Source organism: Haliaeetus leucocephalus, unplaced genomic scaffold, assembly GCF_000737465.1.
Source record: "Haliaeetus leucocephalus isolate CR32 unplaced genomic scaffold, Haliaeetus_leucocephalus-4.0 Scaffold1, whole genome shotgun sequence".
Lineage (NCBI taxonomy): Eukaryota > Metazoa > Chordata > Aves > Accipitriformes > Accipitridae > Haliaeetus > Haliaeetus leucocephalus.
This window is the reverse complement of record NW_010972437.1, coordinates 7,709,390-7,731,773: the sequence shown is the minus strand read 5'-3', so window position 1 is coordinate 7,731,773 and position 22,384 is coordinate 7,709,390. Positions and strand designations below refer to the sequence as shown.

The 22,384-nt window shown below is 38.2% G+C and overlaps 1 protein-coding gene across 2 annotated transcripts in view; it reads right to left on the bottom strand.

Moving 5' to 3' along the window:
- Window positions 1–22,384, bottom strand: part of PDE1A (phosphodiesterase 1A, calmodulin-dependent) — a 159,444-nt gene that overhangs the window by 11,936 nt on the left and 125,124 nt on the right. For both annotated transcript variants that reach the window (XM_010565756.1, XM_010565765.1), the window contains 6 exons: window positions 21,525–21,650; window positions 15,598–15,699; window positions 15,358–15,478; window positions 11,131–11,212; window positions 9,406–9,526; window positions 7,033–7,217 (listed from right to left, as the gene is read on the bottom strand). In XM_010565756.1, coding sequence (XP_010564058.1) covers window positions 7,033–7,217; window positions 9,406–9,526; window positions 11,131–11,212; window positions 15,358–15,478; window positions 15,598–15,699; window positions 21,525–21,650 — 737 coding nt within the window. The remainder of the gene's footprint in view (window positions 1–7,032; window positions 7,218–9,405; window positions 9,527–11,130; window positions 11,213–15,357; window positions 15,479–15,597; window positions 15,700–21,524; window positions 21,651–22,384) is intronic.

The window sequence follows — 22,384 nt, the reverse complement described above, 5'->3', positions numbered from 1 at the left end:
TTGATACAACAACATGGTAGAAGTGGTGTCTTTCTTCCCTTGGGTTTAGGCTGGCTTGTTGGCAAAATAATTGTAATGCATTGTTTTGTTTGGAAAACTGACAGGAGTTGTAAGGCAATAGCCAAATTTCAGAATAGTTGAAAAATTCTGGTACTTGGTAATTTTGCGTCTACAGAAAATGTGTTAACTAGTGAAGGTGACTTCTTTCCTCTCCCCTTTTCATCAGATACCACTCTTCTTTCATTAAGTCACCTTTCTTTTTGGCTTAATAAGTCTCTGAAAACTGAAGCGAGTACTTTCTTTTTTTTTTTTTTATTGTTTGCTGGAGTGAATGGGAGCACTGAATTCCTGTCAGCCCAACAAAGGACTAAACTGTCCATGAAACACTGAAACTGTCACATGGCTCAATCTCTAGCACCATGCTGTAGGACTCTGTGGTCTCCAAAGTATTGCTGCTCTGCTGCTGAAGAAGCTCTGGTGAGTCTGCGTTATCAACTGCAACACTGATTTCCACCAGCTCAGCTACATTACTGCCTGTGTACGCAGCAACATTTTCAGGACGTGGTCTACTAAGTTGTGAGGAAGCTTTTCTACATTTTGGTACCTTCCGTTCTGTGTATGTCCACCGACTTTCTTTTCCTGGCCTTTCTGTAATAAAAAACCGGAGCATTCAAATACACCATCTGTAGAGTATAGGGCTTATAAGATACCCTTCTGCCTCCAGCAACTGCACCACTTGAGCATGTACTGACTTAGCAGGAGTGGAGAGGGGAAACACAAAAGCCACGTGTAAGCAGAACATCTCGAATCAGCTAATGGCAGCGACTGCCACAGTGCTAAACCCCAGTGAAGCAAATGCCTGCTGAATCACATTGCTATTTTCATCGGCTGTGTTAAAAATAAGCTACAATGATTTACCCTTACAGAAAGACATAATGACATCGAAGTATTAAGAATTAGCAAACTACTGAATTAAAGAGGAAAGCTGTTCATCTTCACAAAGAACTAAGTTATCTGAGGAATCTGTAATGAAGAATGCTGCTGGATGTTATGGACTCTCTGTGTATATTACCACAGACTTTGATTTCTAGGCTTGTCTGCCTTTTTTTTACTGGAAAACAAAATCCCAGAAAGCAGTGACAAAAGACCAAAACTGGAACAGCCTGGAAACGAACTGCACCCTTCTAAAAGACGTCTTCTCACATCAACTATTTTAAAGAGAAGAGGAAGAAACCAGCAGTAAGCATCAAAACTTTGCTGAAAATGAGAGGCCTGATGCTGGTGCCTCTGGGACTCCCAAGTAAGTTTAGAAATGTCCAAGAGTTCCCAAAACAACCGTGATTTTTTTCCCAATGAACCTGCCATTTTCAAACCCAAGAACACATTGCAGTAACCCATAGAGTTATTTAGACACTGATTCCTTCCACTTTCAACTCCTCACACAAATTTCATCACAGATATAGGAGTATATAAAACCACTGCAAACCATGTAATCCAGCAGCACTTGATGTCACAGCATTAGGTCATATAGAAAACGTAGCAATGGCTTAATTAGCTATCAAAACTTTTTACTAAAAGATTTGGTTAAAAATAATTTGTGAGTTTATAGTTTCCTAGGGTGGCTACCTCCGCCTTTTACCTCTCTTTTGCTGTTTAGCTGCAAGCACAGGGGCTTGAATGCTGGGACTTTCGGGACAGGGGAAGGGAAGGACATGCTGCTTTGAGCCTACTAGGGAGAAAAGATGTTTTAAATCATGTAGTTTGTCACATGCAGAGGTGGGCCAGCTCTCTGGTATATGCTGCAGGGGGATGTATAACAGGTTCCATTATCAGGTTCAGTTATCATTCTTTAGTCTGTGATTTACCAGGTACTGCCAATACAAAATGTTTCTTGCTACTCTTAGCTCAACCCATTCATTGTACTTCCTCAGATCATGGTGAAAAATTCTCCTTTTCCCACTGTTCTTAACACTTTTCTGGATTAGCTCAAAAATCACTTATGACCTAAACATTTTAGCACTGCAATTAAAATCACTGTCACTGGTCCTAGATGGGACTCCTTTAGCCCCCTGAATTTATTTTTCTCCAACAGATTAAAACAGTCCATTAGAATAGATTTCATGTGCCAAACTGTCAGTCGGTTTCTGTGACTGTCACACACGTCCTCCCACTGCCCACCCTTCCTAGCGGCTGCTAAATCACATTAACATGCTATCAGATCATCACTCTCAGATTTTCACATTTCAGCAGCTGTTACTCTCTTCTTATTAGTGAGTCTGCAGAGAAAATCTTTCAGACAAAATGGAACTGAACCCTGTGGTTATTGTGACTGGAAGTATGCAGGACTGAAAGTGCCCAAGGGGGGCCTGCAGGTACCATGCACAGGTCTTTCAGAAGACAGATTTGTTATTCAAAGTTGCTGCCCACAGAAGAAAAAAAAAAACCAGCTGATCTCTACTCCAAAGATGCAATAGTTGTAATTTTTTAATATTTTTACTATCAAAATTAAGCACAGGACAGTGTGAGAGCCTTATTCAGCCTCACATATTTTTCATCCCGTCCCGATGCGGTCACTCATCCCAGACATACACCTTCAAGCCGTGCAGCACAGTCCACTGCCAAAAGGTGTTGAGGACAAGGTTTGTCACTGATCACTTTACATACAAATAACGCAACCTTTGGTCAGGTCCTGTAACAGTTAATTCTTCAGAAGAGTTATATAAGCATAAAATAAGTAACACTGCTGTTGTATTATCCTGAAAATGAACATTAGCATGGGCTAATTAGTGATGGGCCCATTTGACTGGCAGCTGGACCCTCGGTCTGTATGCTGCATTCCCTCATGTTATATGACCTGACATGAGTGTCCTAAGCTGTCCGTGCCTCTTTTTGCTCAACTGTAAAGTGAAGATAATGATACTTACTTACCCCTGTAACTTTATTTACAGTGACGTCTACTGAATAGATGGTAAGCATGATTACTAGTCCATACCCTTTTACTCTGTTAAGAGTACCTGAGCTTGCCAACCACTGACCAACTTGATTAGTAAATCTTTAGAACATTTTTATGGAACAAAATAAGCATGAAGGAATAAACATTGTAGGCATAAGGAATAAACATTTTATTTTTAAAATACTAAATCATTCTGTTACAATTTCTCTGTGTTCTAAGAACTGCATCATGAAGGATCTTACATGATATTTAAATCTTTCCCAGCAAGTTATGTGTTTCTTACACCTTTCTCAGCAGGTCAATAACTTCAAGACCCTAAAATGCACTTAGCAAACATTTTCTCTAATGAAAGAGCCTCTCAGACTCATCTGAGCATCTTTCCTGTCTATTTGCTACAACTACCACTATTGCAAAGAGCAGCAGCCATCAACGCTATCTGTTGAAAAAAAGCACAGGATAGAATCTTTATCAACTGTGTTGAGTTGAACAAAGACAGATTATCTGGTGATTAGGGGTTTGGAATATTAATTAAACATCAAGGCTTTCAAATTAGAATCCCAGATGTTTGATCATTATGGTAATTCCCTGTTAACAGCATTCCCTGAAAGGCCTGAGAAACATTCCTCTAATTCTCCAGTGGTGAAAGGTTGAGGACCCTTAGGCTATAGAGCACGGAGCTCCTCTGCATCAATTATACAAGACATGGCCTTTTTATCAAAATGGAGCCATCTTATTTAGTGAGCCTTCTGTTAAGGAAGCTCTCAAACAGCTGCCTAGGTAGATAAACGCTTTCCTTACTAACACAGGCTTTTCCAAAATAAAGCACACTGTTCCTTGCAGCACAAGCTGCTGGCTCTGAATCAAGTCTCGACAGCAGCTATCTTTTCAGGGAAGGGTAGCACCGGCATCTCCAGGAAAGCTGCCCTGTCTCTAACACTGTCAGTGTGTCTTGGTCTTCTGCTCTGGAGTCAGATCATCTTCTTCAGCCCCGGCTGAGGGAGCCCTTGCTCCAGCTGAACTGCCTCCCAACCAGGGCCACATGAGTAGCCTTATCCTGAAAAGGTGAGAAGCTGGAACGAGTTCAGGTCATCCTCAGGAAATCATATGGATTGTTGCTAATTTCCTTTCTATATTACTTCTGCACCTGTATTACTACATTTTATAGAGACAACTTCTCCTGAGCCTGTGAACTAATCAGGGAACAATGTCTAGTGTCTGTGGAGCCCACCGACAAGAATGCAGATGGTTCTTTTAATAGCACAAGTACTGTTTGTCATAGTCCACTCAGGAAGTGTGTTTGGAGATAGACACTAACAGTCGCAGCCTGCTTACTACCATGGCACGCTGTCCTCGTACACGTGACCTCCACAGTGCACTCAGCTCTTTGCTGCTTGTCATAAATTATCTAGCTGGGAACAATGATAGCAATAACAACACTCCTTTCACCTGGCAGTGATCTACTCCTGATATTTCTTCCCTCAGTACATGCTCCTACTGACATATCAATAAAACACAAATTCATCCATATGCCCAGAGCAACCTGAAGACTTTTCATCAAGCAATAGAGTCAGAGAAGGTAATATGAGATTCACACAGGATGGAACAAATTATCTGAGATTCAAGGTCTCAGATTATTCACTTACAAGCTTAGTCAACCTTGAGTGCAATCTGAAAGGAATTTCAAGTGGAAAGGGGATGTCTTTCAATATTTTTCATTCTTTACTAGATGTTAATTTTGCACAGTCTGATTGAGGATTTTCAGCCTTTGCAAGGTGAAGCTTCAGAGCAGATATACTGCTGATCTGGACCAGTTGGAGAAGATTCCTTCTCCCATTATGTGACAAGGAACTTATGTGCTACCTCAGATAGTGCTCTATAGAGGGCTACATTCACTTAGTGAAAACCTCTTTTCCAGCAGCCCTTATTGCCCACATATGGAGTAAGTGCCTGCAAATTCCACTCCAAATGAATGGAAAATATCTTAACTTCCACAAAACCTATATAACCCACCTCCCAGCTTTTATGAAAAGACATGCTAACAAAACATAAATCTGTACTCAAAAGTATTTGCAGTATTCAAAAGGTTCCTCTAGATTCTAATCAGGCACCCTGAAGGTCTCCATGCCATGCTCCACTCAACTGCAGATGTTGCTACAAGTAGTCTCTTTATGGGCGTAGTTTTCTATAAATCTCTTCCTTGCTCTCACAGAGGTTTTGCAAAACAGATTTAACCACAATCACACAGAGCTGATATTTTTCATTAAGCTCTGGCCTCAACATCAGCTATTTCCACTTACTTATCGGTTTTTCTAACGTATGTTCTACTGTTGTTCCATAATTCTGTTCAGGAAATATTTAGACATACTTCATTAGTCAAGCTGATGGAAAGAAAAGAAGGGCATCCTAGAATACGGACAACCACAATCTCAACAAAGTCCATGGAATCTTGAAAATTAACAGCTCTGTTTTCACAGTAGAAAGCATGCCCAGAGTTTCCTGGATCTTGCTGAGCTTCACATTAATATTGACTGTATAGAGAAACAATCATTTACCCAGAAGAATTCTTAAATCTCTCATTGTGAGAAGCTTTGTGTTTTCAATGGCTGTCAACAGCCCAGTAGAACTGGGCTAAATGTGTCAGTAATTTATAGAGCTCTACAAGGCACTGGAAATGAAGAGGAAATTATCTCTTTGATAGCGCTGTACACCTTGAAAACAATATACCAAAAAGCTGATGTACCAAAATCAACCTGATTAGTTACATGTAACTGGAAATGGCAAACTTCCAGACAGCAAGTTATCCATTCTTCCATGTTGAAGGACTTGCATGTAGATAGCCCAGGGATGCTTGATTTCTGGCTATAGCTAAGTGGTCTTGGGCACTCTGATGGTCTGCTATCACTACTGATCATCACAAATTAGCAGCTTTGCCCTTTTGACCAGTCAGTACTAGTTGAACAATACTAAAAGAGGCAATCTATGAAGCTGCTCATGAAGAAGAGATAGTATTAGTTGAATGTCCTCCTCATCTAGCCCTTCCACCTAACTCTCAAGTCATTGTCACAATATGTATGGAAGCTTGTTCTTGCTTAATATTCTCCTAATGAGAATATTCATTTGCAATTTAGCACTAAAGTAGAATTTAGCACTGCTCAGCAGTGTTTTTCTGTCTTGTCTGACACCTCTTTGAGAAAAAAGATGCTGCTTTGGATGACAGGATGAAAGACAAGGCTGGCACTGGGTTCCAAGATACCACTCCCTGCAGTCAGTATCAGGTCATGTACAGCAAGACCAGTCCCAGCACTGAAATGCTAAACTGAAATATTCCAGGTGCTTACTCAGAAACAACACAGACTGGACAAAATATTCCCAAATAGCATTCGCTTAACCTGAATCAAGGTTATAATTGTGTCCAACAATTATCACAAATCATTTCACTTGGATAACTGTAACTCCAGACAATTTACAGGTATGGCTTATCAACTAAGATGCTTGATGCAGGTTTGACTTTATTAATTATCAGCCAGCAAATGAAGAGTCACTTTTTGTCTTGTTTGGGTCTAATAAATGCTGTGATTGCCCAAATCTTTAGATCCACTGGGTCATTTAAATAATTGCCTACAGCATAGTCCCAAGAAGCCTGCAATACTGAATTTTGTTCCATACAGTGGGGAATAAATAGCATTTCTAATAGCGAAGTACAACTTTTACGTTTCTTAAGAAACGTGGCAGCACATACTGCTTTGAATTGTTGATTCTGGCATTTAAAGCAGATGTCAGTATCATTTACGATTAAAGGTGCAAGAAGGCACATTTCTAAACCAGACCTCTAAAGATAAGCTGAGCAGCACAGAGCCTTATTATACAGGCTATAAGATTTCCTCTCATCCCCTGACCTCCTACATATCTTTATACCTCCTGGGAGAGCAAAATAGGACCATCTAAACAAACATTAAGACATAAAATATATGAATACAAGACAACCACTTATTTTTATAGGTTGAAGGAAATTAACAAATAAAAGTAGGGGAGATCTTAGGGAGTAACCTATAAAAACATTCCAACTTAGTATATCATACCTTCTACTGCTAATTCTTTCCATCTTTCTTTGTTTGCTTGAATGATCTTCATCAAGTTGTCCTTAAAGCTCATTAGGTCTACAGTAGCCAGAGAATTTTCTGTGTGAGTCCCTCCATCACTTGTACTTTTAAAACTGGGTCTTCTTTGTGCTTCAGCATTGCTTACTGCTCCCAAACTATTTTGGCTGCAGAAGGGAAAAAATCCTAAATTATGAACACAGTCAGGCAATTTTAATAATACACAAACAGTTAATTTGAGTCAAATTCCTTAGGACCTACATGCAATCACTAACTCAAAATAGTAGTTTTCACCAAAGAGTGAAACACAAGACAGTTCTTCAATTCATGAAGCTGCAACCTGGGACTGATTCTTACTGACCTTTTTCCAGGGAATTCTTGAAAAAAATGTGACAGCTGAAAATACATTACTTATAAGTTGTTTCTTGAAAGAATGTTTATGTAGCCATTTTGGAGCAGCTTCTCAGCTGTGTTTTTTAAAAGTGAATGGTATCTTTGGGACTCACAGGGGAGACATCTGATTGTTATTTGTACCCATTCAAAAAAAGCAGGACACAAAAGTATATGACAGATAAGTAAGCTTAGCTTCAGCTGAGAATTCTCTTCAAGGTACATGCCTTCAAGTGTAGTCAAAGCAGGATTTAGTACAGTGGCTTTCAAATGCACCTAAGAGCTACTGCTGCTACCTCACATGTAAGGTAAGGTAGAAGTCAAACACTCTTTGTATGTGAATATGCAGATACATGTAAAGGTGGGGGAAAAAAAGAACGAACTCTCTTTTTTTCTTAGGATTAAAAAGTCAGACCTATTTCTGGCCTTGTACGGGTAATCATGTCATACCAGATTTTGTTTACTCAATTATGCTATATAGTTTATCTCATCGGTACCAAAGACAGATGTTAATATGCATACGAATGATTTTCCATCAATCAGAAAATATGGTTACAGTGAATGTATCAGTGAGAACTGCGCAAGAAGAGTTAACTGTAATTTCTGTGTGCTCCAGAGATGTTGAAGGGGATAGAATGGAAAGAATAGGCTATAATTCTAATGTCTTCCAGGCACCACAGTGAATGTCACACCATATACTCATGGTGTCCACCCAGTAGTGTTTGTGCAACTCTGCTGGCTCAGACATTCCTGTATCATGCTATAGGCTCTCCACTCTCTTCATAAGGGTAGGTCTTGATTCCATACTAAGAAAAAAATCCCTTAATCTTCCATCTCATATGAGGAAGCATTGCTGGATCATAAGCCTTTGTTCACCTACCACTCAGTCATGAACATCAACCGAAAATTAAGCATGGAGCTACTAATCACGTGCAGCTGCTAATCACTCATTTTTGAAGAAGTGAGTAGGTAAACAAATTTGTCATCAATAATGCCTTAGTTTAACACTGTTCCCCAAAACACTAAGAACACTGTCATAAGTACCTACTTGTAGTAACTTCCACTTACTTCTAGTAACCAAAATACATGTAAACTCACGATTAGAAAAGACCTAGGTTCACCATTTTGCTATTAAAATCTAACTAACGCACAGCAAATGAAAAACTGCCCTGCAGAGCTATCATATTAGTAGCCTCAGTGAAAGCTCAAATTACAGTTTTAAAAAGAAAAAATGTGGTAACAGAGGCAATATTTGTAAAAGGAGCATCTGATTATTGAACGATGCTTTCAGCATGGAGTGACTCAGATAACATTGTCTGCCATAGCTAGTTTGTTTTATAGACAGCTTCTGTCATGATGCAAAAATCAAGAGGTTGGTGGGCAAACCCCGCCCCTGCATCTCACTTATACTGTATTTAGTTCTCTCAAGTGGAATATAAGCGGAATCAGTTTTGTCTCAAGTGTATATATCATATAATACAAACATGGAAAGGTGAAGAAGGAAAGTGACCTACAGCATAATAAAAAACAGAAAAAAAAAAATGAAACCACCTTCACCACCTCCACTTCCATTTGTCTCTCCGGAAAGAAGGAATGACTTTTGGTACTGTCAATTAAAATTATACTGAAAATGGTTCAAGATGAGAGAACTAGGAACTTCAACAATCTATTGCAAACATTATAGTCAAAGGAAAAAATTGTTATTAGATAAGCTGTAGAAAATCAACTTTATATTTTATACGTGTGTATTCTGCTCGTTATTGTGGTTTTGCCTTTTTATATGCACGATCATCCACAGTCAATGGAGTAATAGCATATTGCAAATACAACATAGCACCACGTGGTGGCAATACTGTACAGCTATTTATGTTACTTTTCCAACCGTTAAAATAATTGCAATAATTCTGAGAATGACATTATTATGTTAGTTTATGTTAGTTCAATAACTAAGTAGTGTATTCATACCTGGGTGTCCCAAATGCAGGACTTTCAGATTTTGACGCTTCCTCTATAAGAGGCATAACAATTTTCTCCATTGAGTCCGTAAGAAGAGAAAATGTTGGTTCTACTATGAAATCAATGAAACCTAAAGAAGAAAAAGAGAGAAAACCAGATTTTACACTTCCACAGCTCTCAAATCTAAAAATAAATACTTGATATCAGGCTGATTTTCTGACTGTAGTCCTGATTTAATGTACTAGATACCACTAGTATAATCTTGAAGAAAAAGGCACAACTAAAAACAAAAACACCTGAAGCTGTGTAGATACTAGATATTAGTTAATTATAGCTTTTCATTCCTTTTTCTTGTAAATTTTATGCACCGCAGAACACACCTACCATTTGAAATGAATATTAATTATTGAATAGAAGGGAAGCTACCGTTGAGCCGGGGGCTACAAGTCATACTGTCTCTTTTACCATTCGGAGCTTCTTGCCAAGGAGTTAATATTTCAAACTACTGTTTATTATTCAGTGGAGGTAAAGTGTTATTTCACAATGTGTAGGAGTGTTCTGTCAAATCAGTGAAGAGAACAAGTAATATCCTTAGGAGACAGCATTCATCCCACAGTTCTGAGATGTCAGCTCTGAACAATGTCTTTTACATTTTAAAGTGCTCATCAAGGTATGGAATGACACAGTGAGAGAATGAAGCATTATTCTCTGCTGAGCACTTAACAGAAAAAAAAAAATGCTAAAACATGAGCTAGCAATGGATTTCCAGATGCATTCATACTCTAACCATGCAACACAGCACAAAGGTGAGCAACAGTGCTTCAGCATAGGATCCAGCTTCCCTCCTGCAGTAGGTATGACGCTCAAGCATGTTGCCTTTCAAGTCCCAGTGAAAAGGAATAAAGGACATTTTGAGTGACAAGATCAGACATGATGACATGCTTCAATTCAAGGATAAGACACTGTCACCTAACGAATCTCTCCTTAAGTACTGTGTTCACTCACTTAAAAGGTACAGGGGTTGGTAGGACATACTGCTTTACTCAGTATGCTTCTAGGGTGTGTCCTTGTAACTAGCCCCAGTGACCTTTACCAATTTTGATTTCCTTATTATTGCTGATGGAAACGGGGATAGAGACAGCCAAGACACGTATTTCTGAAAATGGGAAGCTGAATTTTGGCCACTGTTGACCAAAATGCAATTACGATTGACAGGAACAGAATGCAGTGGTCCTTGTCAACCTAAGGAGGCTTGACCCTGTGTAGTTTGACCCTGCCACACTGACAGTCTTAACGGCAGTCCAGAGCTCTGATGTATGAATCAGCTTTAAGTTGAGATGCATCTACAAAACAGTACCAGGCTTTCAGATTCTAGTGAAGACAGACCTGTGAGATCTTGAGCAAGAGTCAATCTGTCTGAGGACATGATCTACCGAATTCTAAAGTGTGTCCAGGAGAAGCTGGGCTCATGTCCAGTGCTTTGGTTAATCCCTCTCCTACCCCTCCCTCCTTGGCATGACATATGCTGAAATTACTTCATGTTCTTTTGAGACTAGCACATTTCTCCTGTAAGAGCATACGAGTTTGGTGAACAGATAGGTGCAAAGAAATACCTTCTATATGATGGCATTTGGAACATTTAAAATTCAGAATTAGTATAAGAAATGTCCACATGATTTTACATGCTCCTACACATACAAGCAAAAGAAAAAGAAAAACACAACTTGTCATTACCTATTTGGGACTGAGCTACCAAAGTAGACTTGCGGTCACAGAGTGGGGAAAATTGAAGACCTAAAGCAGCCTCCTTGTCTCCCTGCAAATAACAACATTTAATATTAAAAGCACATATTTGATAGAGAGACAGAGAGACAAAGGAATCCGAATAGTCTTAGTATTTATTCAACAGGTTATTTTGTTCACTTATATTCCTAAATAAAAACAAGCCGTGGGAAAAAAAACCCTCTTTATTTATCTTTACGTTTTCAAGAAAAGTAAAAGTCAAAATTCTAACTTACTTTTGACAATTTTTATATAAATGAACTTGTTGCAAGCAAGTTCTCCTCAAAAGCAAGGCATCTGCCAATAAGGTTTAACATATACAAAGTCCTTCAACATTCACAGTTGCTAATCCCAGATGTAACGGAATTGGAGATATTTAGACATGTTTGTAATAGTATGCCAAATGCTAAGTGTTTCCTTCTATTACATTGTTTTATCCAACGTGTAAAATTTCTTCAATGGATTTACACAAGTCAAGGACATGATCTGACTTGAACACATTCTAACTAGCAGGCACGTCTCTCTGCTGCTGAAGCCATAAAAAAGCACAAGCTCAATTTCACTACAAAGATCATAGAATCATAGAATGGTTTGGGTTGGAAGGGACCTTAAAGACCATCTAGTTCCAACCCCCCTGCCATGGGCAGGGACACCTTCCACTAGACCAGGCTGCTCAAAGCCCCATCCAACCTGGCCTTGAACACTTCCAGGGATGGGGCATCCACAGCCTCTCTGGGCAACCTGTTCCAGTGCCTCACCACCCTCACAGTAAAGAACTGCTCCGTTACATCTGATCTAAATCTCCCCCCTTTCAGTTTAAAGCCATTACCCCTTGTCCTTTCACTACACCTTGTAAAAAGTCCCTCTCTGGCTTTCTTGTAGGCCCCCTGTGATGATTTGTACAACCTAGTTCTGAAAATATTTCAACACCTAACACATTAAAAGAGTTTTTTTGTCGTAACAGTCTTATCAGACAGGAGGGTGTTATCTTCATTTTCAGCATGGTAGGCCAAATGGCTTGCAAAAAGAAAGTCTAGTGGCGCAAAAAACCCTGAAGAGACATCTTTCAAAGGAAGTAATAATTTGTGTTGCTGGACAAACCTAGCCCCCAGAAGCACTGACATTATAGATACAGGAAAACTTAGCCTTTCAAGTAAAATGACTCTACTTTCTCACAGGGAGTGCTGTTTCATGATCATTCAGTGGGAAGCAGCACATGAGCATACCAGCTGATGGATTAAGGGGGCAGTATCAAACTTCCTTAGTCTTTTTATCATGTATCACTGAACTAGATTTGAGAAAAGTTTAGAACTATAATACCAATAAACCCACTTCAGCCACAGGAACAGATGTAGCTCGCAGATTGTGTTTCATATGGAATTGGAGAGTTTTATCACTATGGCCTTTAAATTTTACAGCCAAGTCTTCATAATTTGGCTAGAAGAACACATGAACACTTACTACTAGGAGCAATGGTAGTGGCACCTCCATGTAAATGCAGGAGCCAGCTTGTGATATAATATAAACTGGGGTAGTTCTAAAAATTTCAGCCGTTGTTGAATACAGGATTTATAAAGCAATATTAATTTTTTAATCTTCCCTGAACTAGTTTTTAAAAAAGAGAAAATTCCACAATAGCAAAGAATCAGTTTGAATTTTTTTATGTTTTCAGGTAGCTCTTTACCCCAACTATGAATTACTTTGCAATTAATACAATACATAATTAATACTTAAATGTCATATAAGTCTAAGTCTATTGTAAATAGTAATAATGGACACAGGACTGATATTTGAATTGATCATTAAAATTTCATGAGATTTAAAATCAAAATAATGATCAAAACAGTAAAAAAAAAAATTCTTTGTCCAGATGCTGAACTCACTGGACAAATTCTCTTTTTGGGCTTTTGGATCTATTCAGACTGAGAGCAGAATGCTATAGGAGCTGTGATACTTCTTTGAGTGACTTGAACTATGTATTTCTTTCTTTTTAACGTTTTGAGATGGGTGGGTGTATTTCTATTTTAAACAAGTAGCTCAGACTTTCCTTGGCATTATAACACACTTTCTGTAGTTGTTGCTTTTAAACTTAAAGCGTTGTTTGGCTTTTTCCCTGAAGTTAACACTGGCACATATTTTAACCGTTAGCTGCAGTTAACAAAGTTTTTTGTCTAGGTGAATGTTCATTTTTTGCTGGTGCTCACTACTTTGAAAGCTGCCTGTTAAAGCATTGGGTTTACATCAGCAGTTTCAGACTCTGCTGCTTTTTCCTGTAAGGCAGTAGAAGTAGTTTAATTACTATCTTTAAAGAAAAGAAGAGGAGAAATTAGTGGGGTTTGTGCATATTTGGACTACTTCATCTTGGCTGACACAGATTTAGAAATCCCAGAGGTTTCTATCACACACTTTCAGATCAACAGACCAGAGGATGCACAACCAAGTCAGTGCATCTAGGAAGCAGGAGGCCTACTGTGTCTGCACTGCTCAGTGCATTTATACATGTACAGTTACTTAATCACACTTTAAACGTGCTGGAACTACTCCACACATGCTGTTCTTAGTAGTATGTATAAAGAGGGATTCAGTTCCTTGCACACTCCTCTACAGCCTGAAAGACTTTGACATTTTATGCTGCTAAGTTGCAGACATACATACATGGTGATTTGATTCTATTGTTAAATGCCTTCTCAAGTCTTTGAGCAGCTTATTTGGGATCCAGTTACTTCATCTAACAGAAGGATAAAGGAATAACTAAAACCTTAGCTCATCCTATGCACTCAACAACCAGTGTGGTACTGTTTATTGCTAATGCTACATGCACTTGACTGGACACACTGCCTCACTGTCCCATGGGCTCTGTCTAGCCTGTCTCTGTGTCTAAAATGTTTTTACAGTTGGTCATTTCTGACCTTGTCAAGTAATATATATCTGAGGTAATCTGCTCCTCCTTTTGCCTCTCAAATTAAAAATCCTCATCATTTCCATTTACAGAAGCAGACACAAACTCATGACTCTACTCAGTATTTCCACAAAACTCAGCCCATTCATTATTTAGATTAAGGCACCAGCTCTCCAATCTGTCTCCCCAGTGCAAAGCCCAGAGTCAAGGATGTCCTGATGCTTCCTACTGAGAATTCATATAAAGAACCTCTAGGAACTGAGTAAGAACCTTCTAGGGCAGATGGGCCTAACAATCTCAAGGTTTAACATACTGACTTTTTTATTCTGTGACTCCTTTTTCCAGTGTGATCCATCTGATTTGAAATTGTCAGCATATAGCAAAATAATGACAATCAAGCTGAGCAAGACAAACACTGTTCCATTATCTGTATTAACCATTTTTAAAACGTGTGTATAACTATAGAAACTGTGTAATACCTAAACGGGATTTTGGTTATCAACTGTACATCAGTAATGGTTATGTTAAAAATGTGCACGGTCACAAATATTCATTACAGGGAGAGTATTACCCCTTTGGAGAAATGGGTTCTTTCACCTCCTGAGGTGAGTAAAAAAATGGCAGCAGTGACACCAACACCTACTGGTCTTGCTCTTTGCATTCAGTATCTCACAGAAATGAAAAGACTTTCACAAAGGTGTGTCTTCATTTTTGTTTTAGGATATATGGCCACAGCATTAAGAGGATGATACCGTCTAACCTCTGGCTTTGGATCAGGCTGTTATGAAAGCAAAACCTTCAGATCTATGTGGCATATCCATGGCAAGTACTGGCAAGGAAAAGAAATAGGAGGTCTTTCTGAAATGTGAAAGGGAGACAACTTTTTGCCACCTTTGCTGAACATGAATTCTTCCTATTTTCAAGTCCCTCATCCTACCCTGCCAGTGCTTCTTTTTAACTCAAAGCATATATAAATCTCTGTCTACAGAATGAAAACAGCTTGACAAGTTATATTATAATTGAAAGAAAAAAAAACACTACAACACTCAGAATCCTGGTATCAGCTGAAATAGATATAGAGCTATAACAATTTCATCTTATTCACGCACATAAAAGTTGAATTAATGTCAGTGGTATGTATGAAGGGTAGGGAATATATACTACTGACTATGCTTGTCAATCACAACCAACAGCATCTTTGCTGGTAGACTTATGAAAAGATTTAATTGTGTAACCATTGCTTCTTGAACTAGATTTACTAAAAGATTTTAAAATGGCACCTGTCGAAAAAATTCTTCCATCAGGGCCATGGTCCACCGGTAGTGCAGTTCCCAGGATTTTGCTGGATGGCTTATGTCTGCTGCATGTAGAATCAAAGACATGGCTTTGGCTTTGTCTACCCTGTTAATTCAAGGACATGCTCCAATTATCTCAAAACAAAAGCAACTATTTAAATTCTTTTCTTGTACATTGTCTTATTGAAAGACTATAGATAATGAACAAAATGGAAAATAACCTACCCCTCTGTCTGCTGTAGAGTATGTCGCATTGTTTTAATTTGTTGAAAATGACCCGACATATCTGTAGACAAGACCATCTCAATGACCAAGCTACGCAACTCCCTAAGAATAATTAAAAGGAAAATGACTGATTACAATTCATGTATTCTATGTATGGTACATTTGTTTAAGCAGTACTTGTTAATTTAGAACTTTCTAAACAACATCACAGGTTTTATTACATTTTAAGAAGTGTTTAAATAAATTATTAACAACTTGAATGTTGTATCCTAAAGGGATTCTGTGAAAGCAGTGTACTTCAGAAAATGCACTCTGCAATCATTATTTCAGAGTCATACTGTTTTGTAATTCCTCTTCTCTAGTGTATAAGCTAAAATTACATGCAGTCCTGTCACCCATTATAAGTCTTTCCTTATTTTTTTCAGCAGTAGACTACTCAAAAAAACAGTTGGTCTCTGGGCTTACCACCACACAAGAGGATATATGTGTGTCTTTCATTATTGCCTTCACATTGGTGCAGAGCAGGCATAACACTAAACCTAGGAAGAAGGCTGTGGAAACACTAGGAAGAGCAAGACGTACTACATCTGAAACAGTATCAACATTATAGCAATATATGAACATTATGACAAACTACCCTTCATCTCAAAAATACCTTATTGCCTATTTCATGAATCAGAACAAGTTTGGGATTTACTATTTATCTGTATCTTGGTATTGTGGTCAGAGATGTTGGCTTGTACATCAGCTTTCTATTAAATGAATATGAAAATAGTAAACCATGAATCATGTAAGAGAGTGTATTAATTCTGATTGTATATGAAAGTATATTAATTTTGTCAACAATAAATACTGATTTGGAAAATTCTGTTTCTTTGATGTAGAAGGATTGTACATAGACCCTGTAGGAGTCTGCTGAGTCTTTATTTACATACTTTTTAAATGGCCTAGGAGGATTTATGTGCAAGTGTTGCTTCTATGTGTATCAGGGACAATTCACCACATTAAATCTTTGATTATGTAGCATATATCTTCACGAGCACACCTCTAGTCTTAAGGATGTCCAAGTATCAGTTACAACAGTAGAATCCTACTTTAGTCATTCTCACTGATCTTTCTTATTGTATTCCTATCTGTGATTTACTTAATAATGCAGTTTTTTCAAAGGACTATGTTTTAAAGAGGTAAATTGCAATTTTCTTTAGGGCTGTTAGAATAGTTTGTTATAAAAACTATCAAGACTGGTTTTGAGCCAAATTAATTGCATATTTAAACTGATACTCCTTATTGATTTTTGTGTATTTATTCCTGATTTGTTTAGATGTAACTGGATAAAGACTCAATCCTCTCACTTCTACTAAATAATATGCAGCCATACTAACTTGTGTTTAGAAAATGCCTTACCTTATCTGACCTCATAATAAGATACTAATTAATTTGCATCCCAACTGTTCCTCCTCCACATTGCTTTGAAACTGCACCCTTCAAACACAGCCAAATCCATTAAAAAAACCAACCAAACAAACCCCAACAGCTAACACTGCATGAAACCTGAGGGCTCTGCATTGTTAAACCCTGTTGTTTGTAAGACTGAAATAATTATCACTTCCCCTTTCTATGGGAGATTTTCCTAGGAACTTTCCATGTCTGAACTTCTAAGAGTAATCAGAAATAAGCTCACCCCTACTACACAAGACGCACAGAGAAGCAAAATGTTGCTTTCAGTTTACTCACGCTGTCATGGCAGCAGGCAAACCCTAATTCTTACCTCCATCACCTGAATAAAGATCAAACAACATAGCACAACCCTCCTCACACACTTCTGAAGATTTCAGGCCACTAAAAAGCTGCTGAACAGCAAAGGAGAGGCTCTCCGCCTACAGTCTGCAGTTGTTTCCTGCCTGCGCTCCCATCCATCATCAACAGAGGGATGGAAAATTGAGAACTGACAGGGAAACATTTAATAAAGGTCTACTAGAGCTATGAATGCTCAGTCTGCTACCATTGCACAGAAGATTACTCTTGGACTTAAACCATTCCCAAATCATTTCCCAGGGAAAAAAAATCATCTCAACTTCCGTATTGAAGGAGACCTCAGTCAATCTCACAGGTAACTGCTGGACAGAAATCTCTGCCCACTTCATTAAGCAGTCCACAGCTACAGGCATCGGGATAATACAGTTAGCATTGCTCATGCTACCATGGCAAAAAGATACGTAGGTGTTGTCATCTTTAGTTCTATGACGGGAAGTGGTAACAGCATTCATGTACAGTGCATAGTGGATTTTTGGGGCCCACAATTGGAAGATTACTGGGTTTGAGTATACAATGTCCATTTTTCTTAAGTAAACTGTCATGTCATGTGCTGTCATCCTTTCTTAACCCTCCTATATCCTTATGTCCTACGGATTGGATACAGTAAAAAAATAGATGCAAGGTGCTGTGAAAAGATGACATGAATAATGCTATGTTAATGTAATAAACATGTAATAAACAAGAGACAAAGAGTGGCACATGAATTTCTCGGAAAAGTAGTTAACCAATAAACAGAAACCAGCTTTACCTGGATTTGTCCATGACAAAGACATTTAGTCAGCTGGAAACTAATGAAAAAATGCAGGAACAGGCTAAGATGAGCAAAAGCAAGTTGGGAACTGAAGACATAAGGTTCATCTTGCAAGTTATAGCAATCCTGCTTTCCTCAGACAGAAGACTCCCACGTGAATTTGTGAAAGAAGAGCTGTTCGTTATGCATTGTATATAATGCATACTGTTTTGTTAGTCTTTTTTATATAATCAGACAATATATCATTGTATGTCTTACGACTGGAATGGTTTGACACATTAACACTGCCTGACCACCTATGACTGTTGATGTAACACATGGGGTGCTAGAACACTAGAAGCCTGGTAAAGCAGAAGAGAAAGGGGAACAGAAAGGCATCTCTCTTTAGTTATTTAGGGGCACTAAGTGAGAGAAACAAGACAATATGAAAGACTGGAATATATTTTCAGAGTTGAGAAAAGAGTGAGAAATGACTATGAATGTCACATGCATTATCCACAAAGGACATCCTCATCAGAATGCTGGCATTCTGCTCAGACCCAAACCCTATGTTTTAAACTTAATTGAAGCTGACAGTTTATTAGTGCATTTATCTTCTTAATGTTAAAATGTAGGAAAGAAAATGTAATACTATAAAGTCATTCTCAGTTATTTTGCTTCATCTTGCTGAAATAATTAGCAGAATCACAGTTTAAATAGGCAGCGGTGTTAAATTTTTTAAAAATGAAATTGCTGCAATTCAAGAAAACAGATCTGACAGTAGTCAAGAAATTAATCAGTGCCAGGAAGTACATTAAAAAGTTTAACAAATTATCATTTCAATTTACTGCCAATCTGATTCAGTGCAAACTTCCAAACTGTTAGTCTAACATTATGAATTTCAGTATAGATCCAAGAAGTTCGCTCTAGTAATAACTAGAAAATTGAAAAGCTTCTTTTAAGTGGCTAACAGATCTGTCATTGCACCAATGAACAATGGTATCTGATGACAGGGTAACGGGAATTTTTGGATATCAGAAACGAATACCAGGAAACCATCATTTCCACGACTGACCCTCTAAATTAAAGTATCAGACTTCAACAGGTTGTGCAGGTTCTCAGGTTGGCGCTTTGGAATTTACTGGTTTATTTGAAAGTACAGACTGTAATTGCCTAGCTAAGTGACAAAACGTGGAACTGAGTGTCCTAGTTTAGTTGCTTGAGCTTATTAGCCAGTTTATACATCTCTTCTAAGTTGTACTGAATAGCCCCAACAAGAGACCATAAATTCCACTTTCCCTGGTTGTCAAATCCCACCAATGTCAAATTGGCTGCATAATAGTGGACTGGATCTGTGCAGCCACTCTAAACAAACAACATTTGCAAAACTAAAATAAGATCCTCCAGGAAATCCTAATTGGTTTACAGTGAGAGGAGGTTGAAAAGCAAGTGCAAACACACCCAGTGTGTGATTGAGCAACTTCTGAATGAATGTGGTAGTTTATCACAGGTTAAAAACCAAGGAGAAATTAAATGCAACAGAAGCTAGTGCAAAGGGTCCATAACTGGACTGGAAAAAGAACTGTGGAAAGACCAGACTGAGCAATCTATGCAGAGAAGAGTGTGCTTCAGAAATGTAAAATCACATTCCTCCCTTATTCTGTTGCAGTCCACCAGAGCAATACGTATAAACATCACACACCTGGAAACCATAGGGTTCTCCTTCCTTTGGCAAATATTGTCTTTCACAGGAGTTTCCATCCTATCACCCTCTTCCGCAGTGACATAACAAAAGAATACCACTGGGATGCACTGCACTAGCTGGCAGCCAGATTTCTGGCAGCTGAAGCAACTGCATGTTGCTGCAGGGATACCCAAACTATACTCATTTATGGTAGTCTCCAGTGATGAAGGAGCCAGGACTGGGGAGGCACATGAGTGTCTTCAAGCCATCCTGGGTCCAGCCCTGAACTGAAATTCAACTGAAGAAGATCTGCCCCTTTCTACCCGAAAGAATTCTCTGGTAGGACACAATATGAAACAACACTACTTCTAAAAAACATACTCAAGACAACAAGTCTGAAGATTTGAAAATCATTACGTCTCTACAATGATGGTTTTAAAAGACAGAATAACAGCCTCTGATGGCTGTCTACTGGCACAATCACTTTGTCCATACTCAGTAGGTAGAACAAGCAAAAATAGGGTCACAGAGAGCTATCAGCCCCAAAACAATCAGGCCTAAAATAGTTCCAAGTAGAGCAAGGCCGGCTCATGTTGGCAATGAAAATCTAGGTGTATATGACAATTATTGCTGAAATTTACAATTTATTTCCAGAGATCTTTCTCTAGAACTAAATTTACAACACAAACTTTATGACAACTAAATCCAATTAGTCACCTCTGAGAAGAAATCTTTTATGAGAACGAAAAATTGTATGCTTCCTCTCTCACTTTGTATTAAATAAAAAATTAAAAATACTTTAATATTAAGTGGTTTGGAGTAGCTACAGAAAAATAATGAATTGAAAACCAGAAGGGTCAGCAGATTTACATTCAATAAACGCTTTATTTAGGGGTGTTCTGATCATGTAGATAAGTAAAATCATGTAAATCTACCATGTAAAACAGTCTGTCTGTAAATATACACCACACCAGAATTTGATCTGACATTCACATATTCCTTGATAAGAGTATAGTTTTGTGAAAATACAAATAAAGCAGAGTATAGCTTTGTTATTCATGTTGGCATCGTTCATAATGGAGACTTGGCTGGAAGCAGAATATCTCTCTCTGACTTCACAGACCACCTATTTAAAAGTTATTTTTAGGATCTCTGAATGATAGCTATGTTTCCAGAAACACACAGAAGACTCATATTTTAAGTGCTATATGTAGCGATCAAAGATATACACAGATGACATGTCCTTTTTGCTAATGGAGAAAGTGTCATCTCTAACACTTGTTCATTTTGATCTTACAGGTCTTAGTATTTGTGACATATCAATTATGATCCTGATTCTTTCAGCCAGTCAGATTTTCTTCAGGAATTACAAGCTGGCAGCAGAGTGTGACTCTGCACCAAGGCTTTAACCCACTGTTAGGCAAAGGTGACCTAGCTCAAGAAGGGCAGCACTGTGGTTGTCCAACACTGTGCCTTGTAAATGCACAACCTCACTTGGAAAATTATATGGAGTCTCCCAAACAGTACCTCTTTACACCATAGCAGCCTTCCCTAAGCTCTAAATATCCATTACTCCTTCCAGTGCCAAAGCTTCTTCCTGTAATTTGAACTCTTAAAATAGACCCCACAGGGAAGGTTTGGTGCTTTTTATTATTTTTAAATACTGGAATTAAGTTTGAATGCCACAGTAGGTCTTACCTCCAGTCATCTTTGGTTAAATTTGCCAGGATGTTCATCTCTTCTTCTTGCATGAGTCTATAAGCAGCACTTACATGATGATTTTCAAGAACAGAACGGTCATTGTACAGTATTGCAACATCTGACCTAGTGTTAAAAAAAAGGCAGTATTTGCAATAGCATCCCAATCATGGCACTGGGGAAGGTAGGACTGTGTATTCTCTATGAGAACTATTGACTATGTTCATCAAACTATGTTTATTTGTTCCTATTGTATCAAATACTGATAAAGTTTCCATCCTAAATGCATAAAAAATTATCATTATACCATTGTATATACCGTTTGTGGGAAAGTCATATTTTTAAATGTGTGATGTTTTATTTATATAACTGTAACAAAAATCTGTAAGGAGATCTTTGAGCTTCTTGACTGTAGGTAGGATCGTAAAGCAACAGAAATGTTCTAATTAAGCTACTCAAGTACTCTTTGGCAATACAACCATTTAAAATGCAATGCATTCACCAACAAAGGGGGCTCCACACATAGCATGGATATTAAGAAGTTACTACCCCTGTTCTGAGAGTTGTGCTTTGGCCCATGTCACTCATAATCAGAAGGAGCCGTAAATAATAAAATATTAAAAAACTTCAATTTCATATGTTTTAAACGGATGCCATCTTTTGTCAGAAAAACAGCCAAACCTTGAGCCTCATAACAATGGAATGGAAGAGATGCTAAGCTGAAATTTGATTGCATTCAAGTGCTTCCTAAAGCCAGACTCACCCTAACGTTAGCACCCTCAACAGTATCCTTTCTCTCTTAATTAAAGACTAACCTACAATACCAAAATTACATATAGATTTTGATGCTGTATGGATTT